This window comes from Capra hircus, chromosome 1, assembly GCF_001704415.2.
Source record: "Capra hircus breed San Clemente chromosome 1, ASM170441v1, whole genome shotgun sequence".
Taxonomy (NCBI): domain Eukaryota; kingdom Metazoa; phylum Chordata; class Mammalia; order Artiodactyla; family Bovidae; genus Capra; species Capra hircus.
Window position 1 is genome coordinate 76,759,445 of NC_030808.1, and position 22,649 is coordinate 76,782,093.

Genomic DNA, 22,649 nt, shown 5'->3' on the forward strand with positions numbered 1-22,649 from the left:
TAGCTTATGCGTTATCCTTTTCATTGGTGGTGGCAGTGGTTTAGCTGCTAAGTTGTGTCCAATCCTATTGAGACCCCAAGGACTGTAGCCTACCAAGCTCCTCTGTCCATGTGATTTACCAGGCAAAAATACTGTAATGGGTTGCCATTTCCTTCTCCAGGGGATCTGCCTGACCCAGGGATCAAACCTGCATTTCCTACATTGCAAGATGATTCTTTACTACTAAGCCACCAAGGAAGTCCACCCTCTTCTTTGCTAGTCCTTAAATCTCCATGCAGACTTGTCCTTTGAATTTAAACCTTCCTAAGGTATCTGATGATAGCCAGGTGGAAATGAGGGTGGTGGGGCTTTTGTTTTTCTATATTTTTTTAGAAGTGTAGTTTTAGTCTCACAGCAAGATTGAGCAGAAGATGCAGAGATTCCCATATTCTGTCTCACCTCACACATGCATAGCTTCCCTTCCTGCACCACCAACATTCCCCCAAATGGCAGAGTTCTCTTCACCCCTCTCAATCACACTATGAAAAATTTTTTAACTCCCTCCTTAATACAAACTGGCAGTTGCCATAGGAAATATTGAAACATATCTTGTTTTCCCTTTTGCAAGTTTATTTCTGCCTGGGAGGTGCTTCTGTTTTTATTAAAACCATAAAAGCTTCTCCTCCCACCACACTGGCACCACACACACAAAGAGGTTGAGAAAACATTTTAATTATTCCAAACCACAGCATCTGAGGTACACTTCTGTGTAACTACAAAGAAGGAAGCTTTAGAGACCCACAGAGCAAAAGTAAAGGCTAACTAAACTAAAATCTGAGATTCTGGCCACATCCAGTCACACTGCAAAAGCCAGAACTTGGACTTCTAATCCCAGGACAGGTCTCTTTCTATGTGGGGGGAGAGGGGGTACTTTTTAGATACTGTCACCTCTGATGAATAACATCAGAGAAACACCCTTTGGGGGGGGGGCAGGGGCAGGGGCCTGGGTGGCCAGGTCCCTCTGAGAATGAATCACTGCTCTAAGACAAAGTGCTGTGAGAAAGAGGGTGATGATGATGATGTGTGCGTGTGTTCAAGTGTAGGAATGGTGGAAGGTAGGCTGGGTGTGGGTGTGGGTGTGTACAAGTGTAGGGGTAGGGGTGGGTAGACTGTATTTCCATAAGGATGGGTGTGTGTGTTCAGTCAAGTCCTACTCACTGAGGTACTTTTTGAGACCCCATAGTCTATAACCGACTCAGCTCCTCTGTCCATACAATTTTCCAAGCAAGAAAGCCGGAGTGAGTTGCCATTTCCTTCTCCAGGGGATCTTCCAGACCCAGGGACTGAACCCGTGCCTCTTGCCTTTCCTGCATTGGCAGGCAGATTCTTTTTACTGCTGCGCCACCAGGGAAGCTCAAAGGACATATATTTCGGTCAAGCTAAGATGTAGTTGGGCAGAGTGGGCTGAGAACCAGAGTACTGCATATGCTATCAACGTGCTGTATGGTCTTACGGAAATCACGTTTCCTCTCTGGGTCTCCGCTTCCTAATAAATAAAGTATCAACATTTCTTTTATGATTCTAGGAGAGATCTCGAATGGAAGAAAGGGCATTGGGAGGAAAGGAAAACGGGGAGGAGGCTGAACGGAAAGGGAGGAAAGTGTGTGAGGGAGGTTAGAGGGGTGGTGAGCCATAGAAATGTCTTTTAATCAGCGAGGAAAAAGTCGGAAACGAAACTGTGCGTCTCTTGAGGTCTTAATTTTTCATCTTGGCATTTTTTAGTGTTTAGTCATACGTAGTCATTGTTGGATAAATGTGGATTGAATGAACGGAAAGCCTGGGAAGGCTCACAGAGGAAAAGGGCAAGAGGAGAAAAGAGAGGGAATGAGCAGCACCGGGACACGATGCGTACCTGATCCTTCTCGTGTCCCCATTTGGCTCGCAGGACCTTCCCGCCAGAGTTCGGCCCCATCTCGGGCTCCCGCGCTCCCTCTCGCTTTCCAGCAAGCCGCCCGGAAACCGCCAGAGGGCGCTGCGCTCCTGGGCGGAGCTGCTTTAAATCGCGGCGCCCAGCGGGTCTGCATCTCAGTCGCGGTCCGGGAGCAGCCTCAGCTTCTCGCCTCCGAACCGCAGCGCCGACCAAGAGGCGGACCCGGTCCCAGAGCTTCTCCGACGTCAGCGCAGGGGGCAGGATTCCCTGCAATAACTTCCTCCGCTAGGCTCCGTCACCCTCGGGAGTCCCGGGTGAGCACCTGCAAACTCCGCCTTGTGCACCTGCTGCCCCTGAGCCAGCGCGGGCGCCCGAGCGAGTCATGGCCAACGCGGGGTTGCAGCTGCTGGGCTTCATCCTGGCGTTTCTGGGCTGGATCGGCTCCATCGTCAGCACGGCGCTGCCCCAGTGGAAGGTTTACTCCTATGCTAGTGACAACATCGTGACGGCCCAGGCCATCTACGAGGGGCTGTGGATGTCGTGCGTGTCGCAGAGCACCGGGCAGATCCAGTGCAAAGTCTTCGACTCCTTGCTGAATCTGAACAGTGAGTGCCTTCCCCCCTCCCCAGTTGTGGCTCAGGGTGGTGTAATGTTAATCGTTCAATCGTGTCCAACTCTTTGCAACCTCACAGACTGTAGCCCGCTAGGCTCCTCTGTCCATGGGCTTCTCCAGGCAAGAATACTGGAGTGCGTCGCCATTTCCTCCTCCAGGGGATCTTCCCTACCCAGAGATCGAACCCGGGCCTCCTTCATTGCCAGCAGATTCTTTGCTGTCTGAGCTACAGGGACCCAACCCCAAATGGCTCTCTTTTGGAGTAGTAGCTATGGAGAGGTTCTGTTGTGTGATTACATGTCTGTCAACCTTCAGTGGATCAAGTCTTCTGACCATGTGCCCCCCCATAAGGTAGTAGAGGGAACCCTGGTTTGGGGAAAGGGCCAACCAGACCTAAGCTCTAATTTTTCCTCTAACTCCCTAGGTGACACTCTTCTCAAGGTGTGAGTTTCAGCTTACATACCCATGAGTGGGGTGGCAATTGAGCCAAACTCGAATTTGAGCTCTTAGGCCTTTCCTGGACATTCTCAGATTCTGTGCAAATTGAAGAACTGTAGGGTTAGGACAAGAAAATGATGTGCCTTGAAAAATCTGGAGTCTGAAAGCTTCTCCAGTTTGTAAAATTAAATAGATAATGCCAGTTATTAGATATAACTTTTTTCTCTATCTTTTCTATGAGTTATCATGAGAAGAAATCAGAGTCCTACATAGACTGTCTCAACCTAGTGTCTTCTCACACTTGAGTTTGAATCTTCTGATTCTTTTGACTTCTAAGATCCAGTTAGTGTGGAGGGGGCTTCCCCAGTGGCTCAGTGGTAAACAATCTGCCTGCAGTGCAGGAGACCTGGGTTCTATCCCCCAGGTAAGTAGATTCTCTGGAGAAGGAAATGGCAACCCACTCCAGTATTCTTGCCTGGAGAATCCCATGGACAGAGGAGCCTGGCAGCCTACAGTCCATGGGGCTGCAGATTCTCAGATATGACTGAGGGACTAAACAAGTGTGAGGAAGTCTTTCCCTCCAGTGACTCCTTGAAGAAGTAAGTCTCTAAAGATTCCCCAGAAGGTTTAGCTCTCAGACCAGGAGTCTTCAGAGGAGGAGATCGTATAGTCTTATTTTGGAAAGTAAACGTGGGTGGCAGGTGGAAAAAGGATGAGAAGAAAGAGAAGTTCAAAATTACCTCCCTCCATTATATAAAGGGGAAAATGAAGCTACTAAGGAGATACAGCTGATGAATGCAGAGATTGGGAGAGAGAGGGCGGGTCTTCTCTGAGTTTCTGTCTTCCACAGAGGAATTTCTGTGTAACAAATGTTGGCTTCTTTCTTTCATAAGTTTGGCCAGGATTATGTAGAGAGAAATAGTCCTAGATGTGATGGAGAGAAAAGTGACAGGATGGATTTTTTCTTTTATTGTTTTTTAAAACAAAAACTTCTGAGTGTTTTGTCAGAAATTCATTAAATTCCTGCTTACTTCGGTAATAACAATTCATGGCTAGAGTAGCTTCCTTGAGATATGACATTAGTTGTCCTGAGCTTGTATCTGTCATGCACTTGAACTAACTTGAATAAAAGCTTCCTTAGCTTTTGCCTAGACAAACAAGCCTGCCCACCAGTCCCCTTTGTGTGCTGACGGTAAGCAGTGTTCAAGCCGTCGCTCAAATTTACTTCAGTTGCTTTGTCCACCTCCTGTGTGTGGTTTTGTCAAAAGCCATGCCCTTTAGAGTTACTCACTCTGTTTCGAATCTGTTTAAAACTCTCGAGTACCTGTGGAATTTGTGAGTCAGTGTACACATGGCGGTTTTTAGTGTTGCCATTTCAGCTTTTCAGAGTTCCCATATTAGGATTCTTTCATGCCAAATATAAGGAGTACATTAAGTATATGACTTTATATAATCATCGAATCTCCTCATGGATGGATAAATACGTGTAAGGAATTGTACAGCATCTGGCATGTCAAACTGAAGCACTGGCAGATGGAGATGGTTGTAAGGACAATTCCAGATAGATCTCTGATTCCTCTGAACAAAATGGTTCATTTGCTTATTTTTAAGTATCTTTCAAATTATGTTTATTCAGCTGCCCTGGATCTCAGTTGTGCCACTCAGGATCTTCAATCTTTTCGGGGGCATCTTGGATCTTTTACTTGTGGTATGTAGGATTTAGTTCCCTGACCAGGAATCGAACCTGGCTCCCCTGCACTGGGAGTGCAGAGTCTTGGCCACTGGACCACCAGGGAAATACTAGTAGTTCATTTTCAACATGTGCAAATAGACTTTCTTTTACCTTCCTTAAACAGCCAAATGAAATCAGATCAATCCATGTTGTAAATACCAAAATAGGTTATTCCTATACATGAAGACGTGTTAAAATGTTTTATTTTCATTTATACCTAACATAACTGTTATGATTTTTAAAGCTGTGGTGGAAGATCTGAACACTGCCTTTCCTCTACCCATTTTGGAGATTGCTTTCTGATGATTTTTTTTTTTTTTAACTCCATGTCTGTTCCTATTTTCCTTTTGGTTAATGCCAGAGTTTATCAAAGGTGGGGCTGAGGCCTTTCTCTCAAAACTGACTCTCAGAAGAGAGAGCCTTGATTCACAGGTATACTTCCCAACCTGCCAGTGACTCACTAGATGCCTTTGGATGGAGCCCAGAGAACCTACCTGTCTCTGTTTCTCCACCTGGACAGTTGTGCTCATGCCCACCTGATGTAGAGACCTGGGAGGTGATTCATTGGCTGTTTTTGGTTTAGTACCGTGATATCCAGAGGTGAACAGGCTTATCTGTACATATAATTAGTGTTCCTTGAAACAAGTTGCACTCCACAAAGTGCTTTTAAGTGAAAAACTTAGAAGTTGCTTAAAATTGTAGCTTGTCTCTTTGCCAGTGGAGCCCACTTGGCAATTTAGGGCTCAGATTCTGGGATTTATAAAGGTTATAGCACTAGATGTGTTAAAATCCCTGGTTCCCCTTCTCTAACTGGTGTCAGCTGCAAAGAGCTCATGGCAGTGTCTAAAGGGATACAGTGCACTTAAGGCAATGTCAAAAGTGAGACGCAGCAAGGCTTCTTTACATGGTTCTTGCAAAGCAGTCTATGAAAATGTAACTGGGGAACTTCCTGGGTAAAAAAAATAATACACCATGGATTGTGGTTTTACTATGGCTAAGACAGTTTCACTCCCATCCAAGAATGGATGTTTATTGACACTGATGACTGATAGTTGGAATATGCAAAAGAGAGTGCCAGATAGAGTTGATTTTCTTGATTAAACTGTACGTCTTGCCTTGTTTTGATTCATTTTTCAAACTTTTGGCAAGCTAGTTCCTATTTCATGTGCTTAGTTAATTGCTTCTCCTGGCTTGACTTTAATAGCTAGAGCTGTCCAAAAACTGGGTTGCCCCAGGAGGTTGCATGGTGGGAGGTGTGCAGGCAGAGGAATAAATAAGTATTTTGAAGGAATGCTGTAGGGAAAATCCAAGTCCCAGACAAATGGGAGGTTAGCCTAGACTCTCTGTAAGTCTCATCTAACCTTAGGATTCTGTAATTTGTTTATAAGCTCCTCTGGCCTGTTCAACTTGCTTTACATGAATCCACATGTGTGTAGGTGTGCTTTAATGAGTATTGGTTGTTGGTGAAGTTTCCCAGAACTCTCACCATGATGTCAGGCTCAATCAAAGAATAAAATCACTGACTTGGATGGTCTTTGACGCAGAGGCAGAGATGAGGGCACCTCCTTACACTTCTCTAGACTGCATTAGGCCTGCTGAACCACTAGTGTTTAAGGGGCCATTTGTGTTCAGATCTGTTTTGAGAATTAGTTCTGATTTTTGGAATGATGAAAGTCAAAACCCAAACGCAAACTTGAATACTCAGTTCTACACTAACTGGCCATGTTTATAATGGTGAGCCACTTGATCTCTCTGGACTGTAGTTTCCCCACTTGCAAAGTAGGGCAGAGTGGGTGGAACAGGGAGATGAATCCGTGACTCATTCATCCATTCAACCAGCATGAGCCAGGCCCTATCCTTGTTCCTAGAAATGCAGCTAAGATGATTGATAATGTGCAAATGTTGATTCCTTTCAGTGCCAGCAGTCTTTGTTACTAACTGCAGTGATGCAAAGGACATAGGCAAGTGGCAGAGTTTAGGCTTCCTTGATTGGAGTGACGACTAAGTGGCACAGAAGTAACAGAGAAGCGTACATTTAATCATGAGACAGTTTCTCTTAAGAAACAAAGATAGCAAAAATGTTTGGAACATCCTGAAAAGCGGTTAAGTCCTGCCTTATCCCAGACCACAGTTATTGACTGTGCTGGAGTCTTGAGGTCACACCCAGTGGCCACCAGTTCATACATGAATCAAATGGAAATGCTAACAGTGAAGACTCTTGAGAAACTTTGAACTTGACTAAAAGTGAACAGTTTAATAAGTGAAGAAGCCATGGGAGTATAGCTCTGTGACAGTCTGTGATGAGTTCATTTAATTGCAGAAGAGAAAAGAGGATTTTTGTTCTAGTCACCCAGTGGTCAGTTTATCTGCTTAATACTTGTTAAGCAACTACTGATGCAAAGAGGGACTGCCTGAAGATAGAGATATAATTAAAATCTTCTTTATTTATGACATAATAGGGTAATAATATAGTAATATGGCTAGTAAATAGCATGAACAATGACAGGTATTTAAAGAAGTTCTGCTGTTTGCGTAGTAAGACATTAGAAATGCTTTAGGAAGAAAAAAAATTCCACTGACTTGTCTCTGCTTGTCTTTCTACGCTTATGTTGATTAACCTCACTGTAGTAGATCAGTAACTTCTAACTCATTTCTTGTCTCATAAGTAGAGATCTTTGTAAGTAGGTTTTCAAATTATACTTTCAGGTTGCAAGTGTTAAGAACTCCTTAGGGAGTCTTTAATCTCAAGATTATCAGTCTAGCTAAGTATAATTAAAAGACCGCCTTCTCCATGTACTGCGGAATAACTATGAGGAACAATAAATAGTGTACCTTTTTGAATGTTTGCTAACCATTTTCTCCAAAGACAGCTTTAATCGGTGGTAATAATATTGTAGAGGCAAATTTAATGGGCCAGAAAGGAACATATTTGCTTCAGATTGGAGCCACTCAGGTCAATTCAGAGTTAATAGTTCAAGACTTTATCTCTCTGGCCTAAAATATTTGGTGGCTTTCAAATATTTCTCAACTTCTCTGCCCTGCTGGTCATTGTTCCATCAGAAAAAAAACTTCATCTTGGAAGCTCATTAGATGCACAATTTAGAAAAATTTTTTTAATTAGATTTGGTTAAACAAAAAGTATGATTTTTTTCTCTGTAGGTGAATTTCTAGCTTTTAATAATCTAAACTAGAGCTGCCTTTATGTAGCAAGGTTTTAGTATCTTGAGGCTTTCTAAGAGGTGTTTCTCAGTGTAATTTCAAAAATTAAGCTTAACACAAAAGGTATTTTTACCAATTATATATGAATTTTTAAAAGATAAAGACATATTCAAATTTAAACTAATTGATTCCAGATTGAATAATCCATGAAACTTGCCAGGTACTAAGTGCTTTGAATAGAAATATGAACAAATATTTGGCCAAGTTATCAAGGAGCCCACAATTACATATTTTAGCTCTCTGACTTAAAAGGCTTCCATAAGACGTTAATTTGAAGGATTCATCTGGTTCCAGCTTAAAACTGTGCAATTTAGATTCTATCTGCATGTAAAACCCTCCTAACTTGTAACACTTGCTTACTTTGATTTGTAATCCACTATTACATATGCCCAACTAGTGAGTTTTGATGCTGTTATGATTCTCAGCCTTTTTTCCCTATGTTTACATTTCTCCCCACATATCACTATAGTTAAGAATTCATCCAAATATCTCCAGTGATGCAAGATGAGATTTTGTGTCTGATGCCCATCTAGTATTATAAAATACAGACATTTCCTAAGCCAATGGATTTCAAGACATAAATGAAAAAATACTGCTTCACGAAATAACACTATTGCTTTATCAGATTTTTAAAAATGAAACATGATCTCCTTGCAATATATGGTTTATACGATTCCTGAGTATAGGTTTTCCCCCATTTTCTCTGTTATTTTTGTGCATTATGCGTATAATTCTTTACACTATAAGACTTACTAGGGTTTGTAGCACACAGACCAAAATATCTGTTCCTTTCCCCTTTGAAATTTTGTAAAGTATTGGAAAGAATAAAATGGGGTGTGAATTAAATGTGTTTTCTTTGAGAACTGAAAGAAGAACAAACTCGGAGATGAAGACTGTGAAAACGAGATAATCCCAGGCAAGTGCAGGTGGAGTCCTGAAATGGTTGATCCATGTACGCTCTCTGCCTGGGTGGTTTTATACAGGCCTGACTCAGTAGCTTGAGGCCTAGCAGACTCCTCGGAAGAGTACCTTGTGATCCAAGTGCTCAGACCTGCTGGGCTGGTGGCCTGCTGTTTATACATGAAGTACAGATCAGAATGATTATAGAAGCTGGATCTGGTTTGAAGCCCTACAACTCAAAGTAGAAAACTTAAGACATCAGAGAAAGCAACCAAAGTGGTGAATAAAGGTTGGAAAATTGAGCTTAATGGACAGACAGAGCAAAAGGTGGTTGAGAGAAGTAAAATGCTTTACATATTTGAAGGGCTGTCAGAGGAAGACAGAGGGTAAAAAATCTTTTCATTCCTCCTTTAAGACCCTAAATGGCTTCTGCTACATTTAGAATAAACTCCAAACCCCTTTCCCTAGCTTGCAAAATCATACATGATAAATGCCTTCTGCTTACCTTGCTAACCCTTTTCATTTTACTTTCCACATCCAAACATCCTCCAATAGTGGCTAGCTTTCCCAGTTTGTCCAGGATTGAAGACCTTCTCAGAAGGCAGGACTTGTAGTTTTAAAACCTAGGGAGTCAGGCAAAATGGATGAGTGGTCACCCGGTCCTCCACGTGAATCATCTCTGTGACTTTCAGCATCTCCTTTTCCAGTGTTCCTTTGATTGAAATGCTTTCTTTCTGAGTGGCACTTAGGACCAGATCAGAAATCTCTGTTATGTAGAACAGGTTATTTATTTTATTTTTTATTTTCCTTCTGAGCATGTTTGCCTTTGCAAAACGATTGGCAAACCAGAAGGAAGGACACGCCATAATTATGGAGTCCTTGGTACTTTTCTCTTCATACCACAGTATAATTTGTGATTCCAAGGGAGGTTTCACAATAATCTCATAAGCAGCTATAGTTCCTGGACATGGAACAACAGACTGGTTCCAAATAGGGAAAGGAGTACGTCAAGGCTGTATATTGTCACCCTGCTTATTTAACTTATATACCGAGTACATCATGAGAAACGCTGGGCTGGAAGAAGCACAAGCTGGAATCAAGAGTGCTGGGAGAAATATCAAGAACCTCAGATATGCAGATGACACCACCCTTATGGCAGAAAGTGAAGAGGAACTAAAGAACCTCTTGATGAAAGTGAAAGAGGAGAGTGAAAAAGTTGGCTTAAAGCTCAACATTCAGAAAACTAAGATCATGGCATCCAGTTCCATCACTTCATGGCAAATAGATGGGGAAACAGTGGAAACAGTGGCTGACTTTATTTTTCTGGGCTCCAAAATCACTGCAGATGGTGATTGCAGCCATGAAATTAAAACATGCTTACTCCTTGGAAGGAAAGTTATGACCAACCTATACAGCATATTAAAAAGCAGAGACATTACTTTGCCAACAAAGGTCCGTCTAGTCAAGGCTATGGTTTTTCCAGTGGTCACGTATGGATGTGAGAGTTGGACTGTAAAGAAAGCTGAGCGTAGAAGAATCAATGCTTTTGAACTGTGGTGTTGGAGAAGACTCTTGAGAGTTCCTTGGACTGCAAGGAGATCCAACCAGTCCATCCTAAAGGAGATCAGTTCTGGGTGTTCTTTGGAAGGACTGATGTTGAAGCTGAAACTCTAATACTCTGGCCCCCTGAAGTGAGGAGCTGACTTACTTGAAAAGACCCTGATGCTGGGAAAGATTGAGGGCAAGAGGAGAAGGGGACGACAGAGGATGAGATGGTTGGATGGCATCATGGACTCGATGGACATGGGTTTGGGTGGACTCCAGGAGTTGGTGATGGACAGGGAGGCCTGGCATGCTGCGGTTCATGGGGTTGCAAAGAGTCGGACACGACTTGAGTGACTGAACTGAACTGAGCTGATAGTTCCTGGTAACCCATGATCCATGAAACATGTTTTGATTCAGAAGTTCTTGGGCCAACCTTCAGTCTTCAAATAAGTGTATAAGTTGCGTGCATACTTGCCCACATGCGTTTATGGGGAAGTGAATCTATGAGGGGAGCATGAGAGTGCCTTTGGTTTGCTTTGTAATTAAATCAAGTAAAAAGTTATCTTGGCTTCCCAAATCTCTCTCATATACAGTCAGAAAATGTCTTTAATACTTTCAGAAAGAGATCACGATGATTTTATCATAGATTACCTGGTTACGGCAAGGATGGAAATATTAAAAAATTTAATAAATTGATGTTTTAAAAATCTTTAGTGTTAATTATGACTTGTAGCCTAAATTCTCAACCCTAAAAATACTGACACTGAGCCTAAGTCTAAATTAGATACTGAGATATAAAACCTTTCTCTCATGTCATCCAGTTTTGAGACCATTAGGAAGTCAATTGTTCCAACTTCCTGGTTACAGATATCATCATTCATACTTTACATAATAAAAACATGATCCCAAAGAACAGTAACTGGCTTACCCATAAGTTAGCACACTTTGTTATTATAATATAAACAATTTTTATATTTGCAAAAAGACATCATATGTTAACACTGTCAAAGAGATAATGATCTTTATTTGATGGAGGAAATAAATCTAAAGTCAAACTCATCTAACCAGTGTAGTTACAACTCACTTTTCTTTGAGAATCTGTGCCTCAGATATTTTTGAGAATTTCTTTGAGAATTTATGCCATAGGGATAGCATCACGCTTTTACTCTTTAATATATTTACTGGCATATCTCAAACCTAGCCCTATATATTTGATCATGACTTAGTATACCAATGACAAGAACAAGAAATTAGAAAATTAGTGGAATCCTAAGAAGTGCTACATCAAATTTTCAGCCATTTTACAATGTAGTAATTTAAATAGTTTTAAACACCAGTGATATTTCTGAATATAAACCTACTATGTTCCAAAATCAAAGGCTATTATGTTTTGTTCTGAAAAAATGGTTTTCAGATCCCCACCCCACCCCATCACTGGATTTATGTGTTGCTTATCCAGCCAAGACAATCTATGAGAAATTCATTTCTTGTCTTCCACATTCACCTACCCAGATTTTCCCCAGCTTGATGACTGGAGTATAAAGCTGTTGACTGTTACCAAGATATATTGTAAACCATTTAAAGCATAAATGGTTTAACTTTAAGGATAACGTGTGATTGTTATTTTAGAATTAACATTCTCCATTAGTAAGAATTAACAATGTGTTATAAGCCTATTCAACCAGATCATTAATTATTTTTCAGCAGATTTTGAATTTAATGTTAAAAACATAAACTGTTAGAGCTGGAGGAATTCTTATTCATCGTTCAGCCAGATATTTGTTTTTCCAGAGGAGAAACTATGTTGGGTTCCTGCAGAGGCATCACTAGAACTGGGGTCTCCTGACTCCTGGTTATGTTTCCTGTCTTCCATACAGCATTGAAATGTACTTGGTCTTCTACCACTCTTCTCTCATTGGTCTAGGCATAATTGTTACATGTTCTAAAATGTTTTTTGTCAGGCACTCTGCAAGCAACCCGTGCCTTGATGGTGATCGGCATCCTGCTGGGACTAATAGCCATCTTTGTGGCCACCGTTGGCATGAAGTGTATGAAGTGCATGGAAGACGACGAGGCACAGAAGATGCGAATGGCTGTCTTTGGGGGTGTGATCTTTCTTATTTCAGGTAAGAGAGGCCCTGTCCCTTTTAGACCTTATTAAACGCTTTCTGACATTTTTTAAGGTCTAGTTTTTTTGCTTCCTTAGATCATGTTGGTTTTATTGCTCTTAAATCAATTGAATTCAGTTCCTTTAAAATATGAAGCATAGAAACTTTAAACCCAATTGACTTTCACTTTCTCAAATGGGAACTGAATAAAAATTTGAGGTCTATGTTCACAGTTGACAGGTCTATTTCCTGAGGTTTCAGGTGCTAACTGATTCATTAGAAACAGTCTCCTCAAGTGAAGGGAGATATTTTTTCTATCTGGCAAATACTAAGGACCAATTCTGTGTAATTCAGAAAATTTCTGTGGTGTCTCTACTGATACTACGTGGGAAAGATGGGGAATGGTGAGAGAGAACATGAGGAAGGTATAATCATACAGTTATAAATGAATGGAATGAATAGGGCTGGGATTATTGGAGGAAGAGGAGGACATTATTCCATGTAAGCAGTACTGATTCTAGAATGAACAGGTTTTACCGATAGATCAATGAAGAGAAAGGGCATTTGGAGTTCAGATAGAATATTGGAATGGTAGGAAATGAGAAAAAATGAGTTAAAAAAAGAAAATAATACAGAAAAGTCTTGGAATAAAAACCTTGACAAAAGAGTGAGATTACATTTTCCATAGAAAATAAATATGGATTTATTGCTTTATTCAAATCTTATGTGACCTTTGAGAAAATGAGAGTCAGAAGAGGACAAGGACAGTTCATTTGTAAAGTCTTATAATAAAGTTAATACTAAATAACGTCTCGCATACAGGGTTGTCATTACCATCTTTCTAAATTCCATATATATGCGTTAGTATACTGTATTGGTGTTTCTGGATGCCTGGGGCTGGTGCACTGAGACGACCCAGAGGGATGGTATGGGGAGGGAGGAAGGAGGGGGTTTGAGGAGGGAGGGGGGTTGAGGATGGGGAACACGTGTATACCTGTGGTGGATTCATGTTGATATATGGCAAAACCAATACAATATTATAAAGTAATTAACCTCCAATTAAAATAAATAAATTAAAAAATAAATAAGATAATATGTGCATATAAAAATGTGCATGTATATAAAATAATAGACTATTATATGTCATATATTGTAGGTGTCTATTGTTTTGAAATAGACTATTACATATGCTTTCCTGATGGCTCAATGATAAAGAATCTGCTTGCCAATGCAGGATATATGGACGTGATCCCTGGGATGAGAAGATTGCCTGGAGAAGGAAATGGAAACCCACTCCAGTATTCTTGCCTGGGAAATCCCATGGACAGGGGAGCTTGGCAAGCTACAGTCCATGGGGTCACAAAGAGTCAGACATGACTTAGAGACTAAACAGCAACAATAAGACTATTACATAAACTATATATGGTAGTCTATTGTTTTTGGAAATGACATTAGTAGTATAATCTACCACTAGGAAAAACTAGAATTTTTAGATTAGATTAGATTTTTTCCTCATTTTCTCTTTAAGAAAAGTATGTGGATTTCATGAACAATGAAGGAAGAATGCCTGTGGCTTTACTAAACATTTGGTTACAGATTATTCAAATTACTACTGCAGAGCATTTTATTCCCAACACAGGTTTTACACCAAAGGCTAAGAGTACACTTACTGAGTAGAACCTGTCCTCCGCTGATCTCCTAGTAACTCCCGTCCATCACTCCTGCAGTCTCACGGACTTCTAGGAGTGAGGGTTGCAAGTTCCAGAGTATTCATATTTTCTACTCGAACAGCCAAAAGCCACAGTGTTTTCTTTCAAGTATTAGAGGCAGTTAGGTTGGACCACTTTTTTTGTAGGAGGAAGAGGGCAGTGGGTATAGCATAGAAATATTAATCTGTCTAAATTGATGAATTTTTAGATTGACTGTGTGCTAAGTCACTTCAGTCATGTCTGACTCTTTGCAACCCTATATACTATAACTTGCCAGGCTCCTCTGTCCATGGGATTCTCCAGGCAAGAATACTGGAGTGGGTTGTCATGCCCTCCTCCAGGGGTTCTTCTTGACCCAGGGATCGAAACCTGTGTCTCTTACATCTCCTACATTGGCAGGCATTTTCCTTAACACTAGTGCCACCTAAGCCCAGACTATAAAAAGAAATGATTTAAGTTCTTTAGATAAGAAAAATTGAGGTTCTATATACTTATTTTAATAAATGATAGAGTAGATTATTTTGACTAAGTGGTTTCTGTGGGGCTGCCCAGGTGTCTCAATGGTAGAGAATCCACCTGCTAATACAGGACATGCAGGTTCAATTACTGGGTCTGGAAGATCTCCTAGAGGAGGAAATGGCAACCCACTCCAGTATTCTTGCCTGGAAAATCCCATGGATAGAGGAACCTGCAGGCTACAATCCAGTCAAAGATTGAGCATGCACACGTGCACTGAAATGCGAGAGGTATGAGAAACTGAGAGTGCGCTGCATACAATGATCTGATGTGGCGCCTCAGAGAATCTCATGGCCAGACCTGGAACATCTGGCCAATAGGGGTGTAGGGATTTAGGTGATTGGGGTACCCTGAGCCAGGTCCAATGTGTTCCTGCTATCTGGCTATTTACATTCATTTTGATCCTTCAGAAATGTGAATTTTGCTTTTTGGCCAAGAAGAATGTAGAAGAGTTTTCATCTTCCCTTTTTTAAGTGATGAGCTTTACTAATAAGGACTTTGGTTTTATCAAAAGTAGTCTAGCACACTAATTTATAACAATCTATTTTAAAGAGATCTTAAATGACATGAATCTCCTGAATGTTTCCAAAAGAATGTTATTTGTGCCAGGGACCTTAAACTGTAAGTGAATAAGATGACATGAACAGTCATGTGCCTAACTCCAACCTAGTATTTTTGTCTGTCTTAAGAGAACACTTATACAAAATCATGTTTGAACCTCTATTCATCCTAAATTAATGTCGTCTGAATTAAAATGGACTAAATTTAAAATGTCAGCATTATTGATGAAAGTTCATACTTGTAAAATACTTATAAATTTAATGAGCCATGCATTTATGCTCAGTGTTCCATGGTGATTAACAGTCTTTTGGTTTGAATTTCTATAGGTCTGGCTATTTTAGTTGCCACAGCATGGTATGGCAATAGAATTGTTCAAGAATTCTATGACCCCATGACCCCAGTCAATGCCAGGTAATGTTAGTCACGTATAAATTTGTTTGTTCTCTGAGAAAATACCCTTTTATGTTCTTCAAAGTCCAGTTAGTATGGTGACTTCCCAGACTTGCTATCCAGAATTTTATGGAATTTTTGCCAAAATTGAAAATAACTTGAATGGCCTGTGACATGTTAAAAATAGTTTGATAATTACTTTAATGGCATGTATTGATGACAAAATAAACTTCAAAGTAGAAAAGCTGTATACTTTCCAAATGTATGCAGGACCTTTTTTCATATTTTTTTAATTTTTTTAATATTAATAAAGATACCAATGTATTTGAAATTTCATTTTTGAAGTATATTCTGATACAACACTTGTGATTATTTGTAACTAAACGTAGTTTATGATTGATCAAAAAAACAGTTCTATTGTACAGGTTAATAACCTCTAACAGAAACTTCATTCCTAACAATTTTCTTTATGGAAAAACTATTTTATTTATGAAAAGGATGAGTTACCACTATGAAATTATGTGTTTCATCACATCCATAAAATAATTTTAGAAAGATCATCCTTCTTAATATTGCAAGTTTGGAAGTTAAAGAGCTGACTCTTGGCTCTCATGTAATGACACCCTTTGATCAGAGACAAGGTTCTTTGTCTCACTGTGTTCACTTCTTTAAAGCCTAATAACTATATTCAGAGTTGGGATGTTAAGATGTAATTATTGTTTGTTGAGTGCGAAGATGAATGGATGAAAAATGCTAGTGGTGGAGAGATAAGATGTGCTTCTTTGTTTATAGTCACCCATGTATAAGAAAACACATACTGCCGTGTTGTTGGAACCTATCCCATAAGACTACAAAGTAGGGACAGAAACTGCTGGAGGTCAATAGGCTAAAATTTTACCAGTAATGGATATGAAAGCACTTTGTAAATTGCCGGGCACTGTATACTTACTTACACTGTCTCACATGATCCTAAAAGCAGTACAGTGAGGAAGATGGGATCATTGTGCTTTAAGAGAAGCAGCCTCTGAGGTTGAGACATGGAGTTCATGGCCCACAGTTCAGCAGCTGAGAGTTTGCATCAGGATTCAAACTCAGGCCTTATCATTCTAGATCCAACCCTTCTCTTTCCTTATTGCTGACCATCAGTCACAGATCTTCTCCCAGAAGTATGGCTTAATACATTCACCTGGGTCAACTTAACCTAGAACAATCTATGGGTTGTTTAGGAGTTTTTTCCGCAAAACCATAGATCAGATTTCAGTGTTTATCAGGGGTTAACTGTTGAAAAGTCTAATAGTCTCCAAAACACTCTGGCAGTTTTTTTGTTTTGTTTTTTATAGAATACTTTTGTTACTTGGTGATAGCATGACTTGTTAAGTTTTAGTCTAGGAACCATATTCCAAACCTGACTTTTAAGGTATGTGGCATACTTTAAAAGTCTCCTACGCATGGAAAAGTCTTTGGAAATATTTGTATAATTAACCTGGTGTTACGTGACACATTGCCTGATCTACTGTTGCAAATTGTCAACAACTGTAATGTGAACCTTTTCGTGTGTGTGTCCACAAACCTTAAAGTACTTCATAAAACTTAAAGGGATCACAGGGGATTTTTTTCCAGTGAAAAAAAAATGAGTGTGATATCAATTTCATTCTTTAATTACATTAGAGAAGTTTCCAATGGTTCATTGATTAAGCAAATGAATCACCTTTTCTTTTTTAGGTATGAATTTGGTCAGGCTCTCTTCATTGGCTGGGCTGCTGCTTCTCTCTGCCTTCTGGGAGGTGCCCTGCTGTGCTGCTCCTGTCCCCGGAAAACAACATCTTACCCAACACCCAGGCCCTATCCCAAGCCAGCACCTTCCAGTGGGAAAGACTATGTGTGACATGGAAGCAAAAGCTGACAACCCTGTTGGAACCAACAAGAAATGGACATTGAAATACTGGCATTGACCTTAAGATCTTAGCTTTTGACTCTTGTAGTCTGAACTGTGGTGTTACAACAAAAAACATATTTTTAAAAAAAATATCCATTGCTAAAAACGACTTAGCCTTATCTTATCTCCTCTCCTCAATACAGAAGGGAAGCCTTTACCATTTGTATTACTGCTTCCCACTGAGTAATCATCTCAAATGAGGGGAGAGAGCATTCCTTAAATATATATAGATATGTACATAAACATGTTTTTCTATAAAAAAATTAGTATGAATCCTTATTCCCATTGTATTGGTACCAGCATTCTTAAAATATATCTAAAAAGTGAAAAAAATATTTAATTCTTAATTAAGTCATTTATTTGGCATTTTTCAAATTCTTCTCTCTTTATGTATACATATATAATAGGTCAAGAATAATTTACCCTCCTTCATCAGCTTTTGGTGTCTTCCACAGAAGACCTGACCTGCTTTACCAAGTATGAATTATTTCAGTTCTTCACATGTGCCCTCTTTAAATGTTTGTATCATATTTTTTTTTTATTACCATGATCTTTTAGCACTTGCTGTTTCAGCATTAAGTCATTTTTATGCCTTTGTTTTTTGTGAGGTTGAGCTTAACTCTTGAATCTGATAACACTAACACTTTATATGCCTATAGTTTTATTCCTAAAGTCAATAAGAGTCTCTTGCAGACCAGAGCTTTGGGAGCAAATCTTTCTGTGTGTGGCTGGATGATATGTTCCTGTTGACCTTCCCATACGCCTCCTGTACCCTGACCTCTAACACACTTATTTGCTTTGAAAATATTTGTCCCTTTGAGGAACTGTGTGCTGCTTTTCCAAGTATTGTAACACAATTTCATTGATTAAATTTTTGAGCTACTTATTCACAGTTATATACCCTCCCAAACTACCTTATTCTTGTCCCCTTCCTTAACTGTATTGTTCTCTTGTATATTTCTTACCTCTCTTCCCAGAGAGGAACAGACTGTTTGAATGAAGTACTCAAATTTCTGTAGTGATACTCTAATGACGAATATTCTCTCTGTAGCTTATAAGCAAGTCACTTAATCTTTCCCCTCTTTTCCCATCTGTCAAATTGAGATAATGCTACTTAACCAGTTGGTAGAGTGGTATAAATATTAATTAGTTGATATCATGCTCATTCTTTGAACATGAAACAGGCCTAAGTAGTGTTTCTATTTGCTAAATTGGCTGTTAAGAAGTCGTTGAACCAAACCTACACACAGGCCTTCTCGTGGTTAGGCACCTTCCTCTCTCCTCAGGCCTGTTTGCTTCCTTTCAGCGGTGGCCACCATTTTGTTGGCACCCTGTTCCATTTTAACAATTGCTCTTAGTTTTCCAGTTTGTGGAAAGTAACTCCTTCACTTCAGCAAGATGTTGTAATGGAAAGGGTGTTGACTCAGTGTCTGGAGACTTGATTTGAATCTTGGTGCTATCAATTACAGTGTGAGTTTGGGCAAGGCACAGGTTGCCCTAGATTTATTGCTTCATTTCTAAAGAGAGGATTGTAATGCCTGACCTGCCTACCTCACAGGGCTATTGAGGGGATCCAGTGAGACAGGATACACGTAAATGTGATTTTGTAAGGTGAAAAGTATTGTACTAGGGGAAAGAATCAAGGAATTTAAGTACATAGATTTTAGACTATTTTTCAAATGACTGAAAAGAGAAATTTTAAGAAATGGATTTCCTGTCTTAACCAACCTCTCAAGTGAGGAGACAAGTGAATTTCAGCTTGCTAAGTGAAAAAAAAAAAAAAAATTAAGGAAGTCAGTTTTCTTTGATTAATGTGGCCTAATGCTTTTCGTGTGGCTAAGATTTTCTCCTTTCAGGAATGCAGACTTGACCTAGAACAAGTTTGCAGATGTAATGGGTAAAACGGAAGTGTAAGTGTTGACCAAAGGATGGAAGATTTTTTTGAGTTTTAATAACTTGTAAGGGTATACAAGATGGATATTGGTTAAGTGATGTCATCAGAGGTATCGCTACTAGCTGGCAGCTAACATGGCTAGGATAGGTAGTTTAGAAATGCAACTCATAGTGAAACCACCTAGGGGAAGTTATCCAAAGGACTGAATCATAGGACTTGAACCTAGTAAATTTTAGTGCGTCTTCCAAACCTGAAAGTCTGCGCTCCTAGAATGTATAATTCAAAGAATCTCTGCTACCTTCATAGATCCTAATGATGGGCAAGTATTAATACATGTGGTTACTAGTTGGTAAACTCTGAAAAGAAGTCCATAGTACAAAATGGCCAACAGAATTGTGACACCAGAATCTGTCTGACTTTGATATTTTTGTACTCTACTACCTTACTTGGAAATGGATAGATAGTTCAGGGGTTTGTAATGGGAATTTGTATAAAGCATTACTCTTTTTCAATAAATTGTTTTTTTTAATATAAATCTTTAGTCGGTTTATTCTTTTTTTTTAATCATTTATTTCAAGATTGCCTTGCATGGAAGATGAGATGGCTCAGGATAGGATCCAGCTTACCATGTATTCCTGGGAAATAGCTATGGTGCCTCCGGGCCACTTGTCAAGTATTTGCGTGACTCCACCTACTGGAAGGCCCTACTGCTCTCCAACTGCGCTTCTTCCTCACCAAGGGTGGTGACAGAAGAGAAGGACAGGACAGAGAACTTCATTTCTCTCCTCCATAGAAAGGAGACATACTACAATAAATGACTAAGCGATAAAGTAGTCAGCTGTAAAGCACTGTGAAAACTTAAGTTGGTTGTGTTTCCTACAAGTTGGCAGAGTGAAAGACGGCTAGAAATCCATTATTGGTTTTGTAATAATTACCAGGTGGTACAATGGTAAAGAATCTGCCTGCCAATGAAGGAAATGCAGAAGATGTAGGTTCAATCCCTGGGCTAGGAAGATCCCCTGGAGGCGAAAATAGCAACCCACTCCAGTATTCTTGCTGGGGAAATCCCATGAACAGAGACGTCTGTTGGACCATGGGGCTGCTAAGAGTTGGATAGGACTGAGCACGTGAACACGCACACATTACCAAAACTACTTCTTAGGAAAGTAAGTGATGAAACTTATTCACTCATTATCTAAAAATATCAATGATTGATACAGCCTTAGTTGTAACCACTTCTTAAGCAATTTACATAGTACAGAGACAGGCTAGTAAACAAAGGATTGAGCTCCATGTGAAGCTCTATGGGGACATTAGCCTTCAGGGTGAGAGATGAAGACTACTGTCAGTCCCTTTAAATTACGCAGATGTGTCAGGTCTCCACTCTTTCTACAGAACTGAAATCTTCTCCTGGGTGGGTCCAGGCCCATGAAATTTGAGAGGAAATAAAATCCCTAAGTGCTGATAAGAACTCTGAACAGAAAAGCTGGGTTGTCAATCATACCAAGTAGACACCACCTCTGTGTAGGCTCCTCCTTCTGGATGCCACTGTCCTGCAAACCAAGCTGTCTCTCCTCATCAGCTAGTACTTTCTATGTGGATCTGTGTCCAAGTCCAGGAAAAACTCCATGCCATCCCCATATTCCCACATTTGAAAGCCTGCTGTTGGTCCTAGTAAACTCTGGTAATGGATTTTTTTTTTTCCTTCTTTTTGAGTTTGGCTCAGGTGTAAGATTTCTGTGGTCTCCTTTCCAACCCCAGATATATCCTTAGGTATCCCCAAGCTGCCCTAAAATCTCTACAATTAGCTGGTACCATGGAAACTGGCAGAAGTCACTGCAGTTTCCAGGGTTATGTAGGGACATCTTGTTGGATTTACACAATGAGAAACATTCTCAATGCTCTGAAACTCTGGGGAACACATGGTATTTTGAGTATTCATCTTCCACAGGTTTTTCCCATATGACCAGTAGCAGTAATTAGCAAGAGCTATGGATTTATTCAACTAATATTTATTAAACACCTACCATAGACTAGTGCCATTAAATGCAGACAAGGCTAAAGGGTATAGGAAATAAATAAGACTCTTTCCTAGGCCCCAGCAGGGTGAAAAGTGTTAAGTGGGAAGAAAAATGAACTTGAAATCTAGCACTGGTTCTGCCAATGATCAGCCCCAGTGAGCTATAGAGATCTCTATTCGCTATTTTTTCATTTGTAAAAGGAAGAGCTTGGCCCCACTCAGTGGTTCTTATCCATAACAACATGGAAGCTTTTGACCATTGGAGGTTTTTGAAACCTCCAACTTCCAAGGACTTAAATCCAGATTAAGGGAATCCGAATTTCTGAGAAAACAGTATTAGGTATGAGTTTCCCAGGGGATTCCAATGCACATTCTGAACTGCAAACCTCTGGGCTATGTTTTCTCTCAAGGCCAAGTGTGCTAAAAAAATTTTCTGTGTAAACACATATCCAGGCACTTAGTAGACGACAATGTTGTTCATTTACCTTTTCTCTCAGGTCATGGTTCTATTTCATGATTCTAGGTGTTTTTTGTTTGTTCTGGTGAGAGTATTAGTGCAAGCTCAGTAAGGCCAGACAAGCTGAAACATCAGAGTTCGGAGCAGAGAATATTTTATTGTAGGGCCATGCAAGGGTGACACCTGTCCTAAAAACCCTGAGTTCCCTGAAGGGTTTCAGCAAAGCACTTTTAAAAGCCAAATGAGGGAATAGGGGTCACAGGGTATGTGATCAGCTTGTACACAGTTCTCTGATTGGCTGATGGTGAGGTAACAAGGTGGTGTGATAGAGGTTAATATTGACAGTCTTTAGGCTTCAGGCAGAGAAGGCAATGGCACCCCACTCCAGCATTCTTGTCTGGAGAATCCCATGGGCGGAGGAGCCTGATAGACTGCAGTCCATGGGGTCGCGAAAGAGTCTGACATGACTGAGCGACTTGACTTTCACTTTTCACTTTCAGGCATTGGAGAAGGAAATGGCAACCCACTCCACTGTTCTTGCCTGGAGAATCCCAGGGACGGGGGAGCCTGGTTGGCTGCCCTCTATGGGGTCGCACAGAGTCGGACACGACTGAAGCGACTTAGCAGCAGAAGCAGCAGCAGGCTTCAGGAGGCCTGGGGTTATGCGCTCTTGGTCATCTAGTAATTAACATTTTCTTTTTG

General features: G+C 40.3%; 1 protein-coding gene across 1 annotated transcript; it reads left to right on the forward strand.

Annotated features, from left to right (window-relative positions):
• CLDN1 (claudin 1) lies at positions 2,048-19,775 on the forward strand. The gene is made up of 4 exons (XM_005675123.3): positions 2,048-2,514; positions 12,318-12,482; positions 15,577-15,661; positions 17,363-19,775. The coding sequence occupies exons 1-4, from the start codon at positions 2,292-2,294 to the stop codon at positions 17,523-17,525; spliced, it is 636 nt and encodes a 211-aa protein (XP_005675180.1). The 5' UTR covers positions 2,048-2,291; the 3' UTR covers positions 17,526-19,775.

Coding starts and splice junctions, on each gene's coding strand:
- CLDN1 (XM_005675123.3), top strand. CDS start 2,292: ATGGCCAACGCGGGGTTGCAGCTGCTGGGCTTCATCCTGGCGTTTCTG. Junction 2,515..12,317: donor CTCCTTGCTGAATCTGAACA/GTGAGTGCCTTC, acceptor GTTTTTTGTCAG/GCACTCTGCAAGCAACCCGT. Junction 15,662..17,362: donor ATGACCCCAGTCAATGCCAG/GTAATGTTAGTC, acceptor TTTCTTTTTTAG/GTATGAATTTGGTCAGGCTC.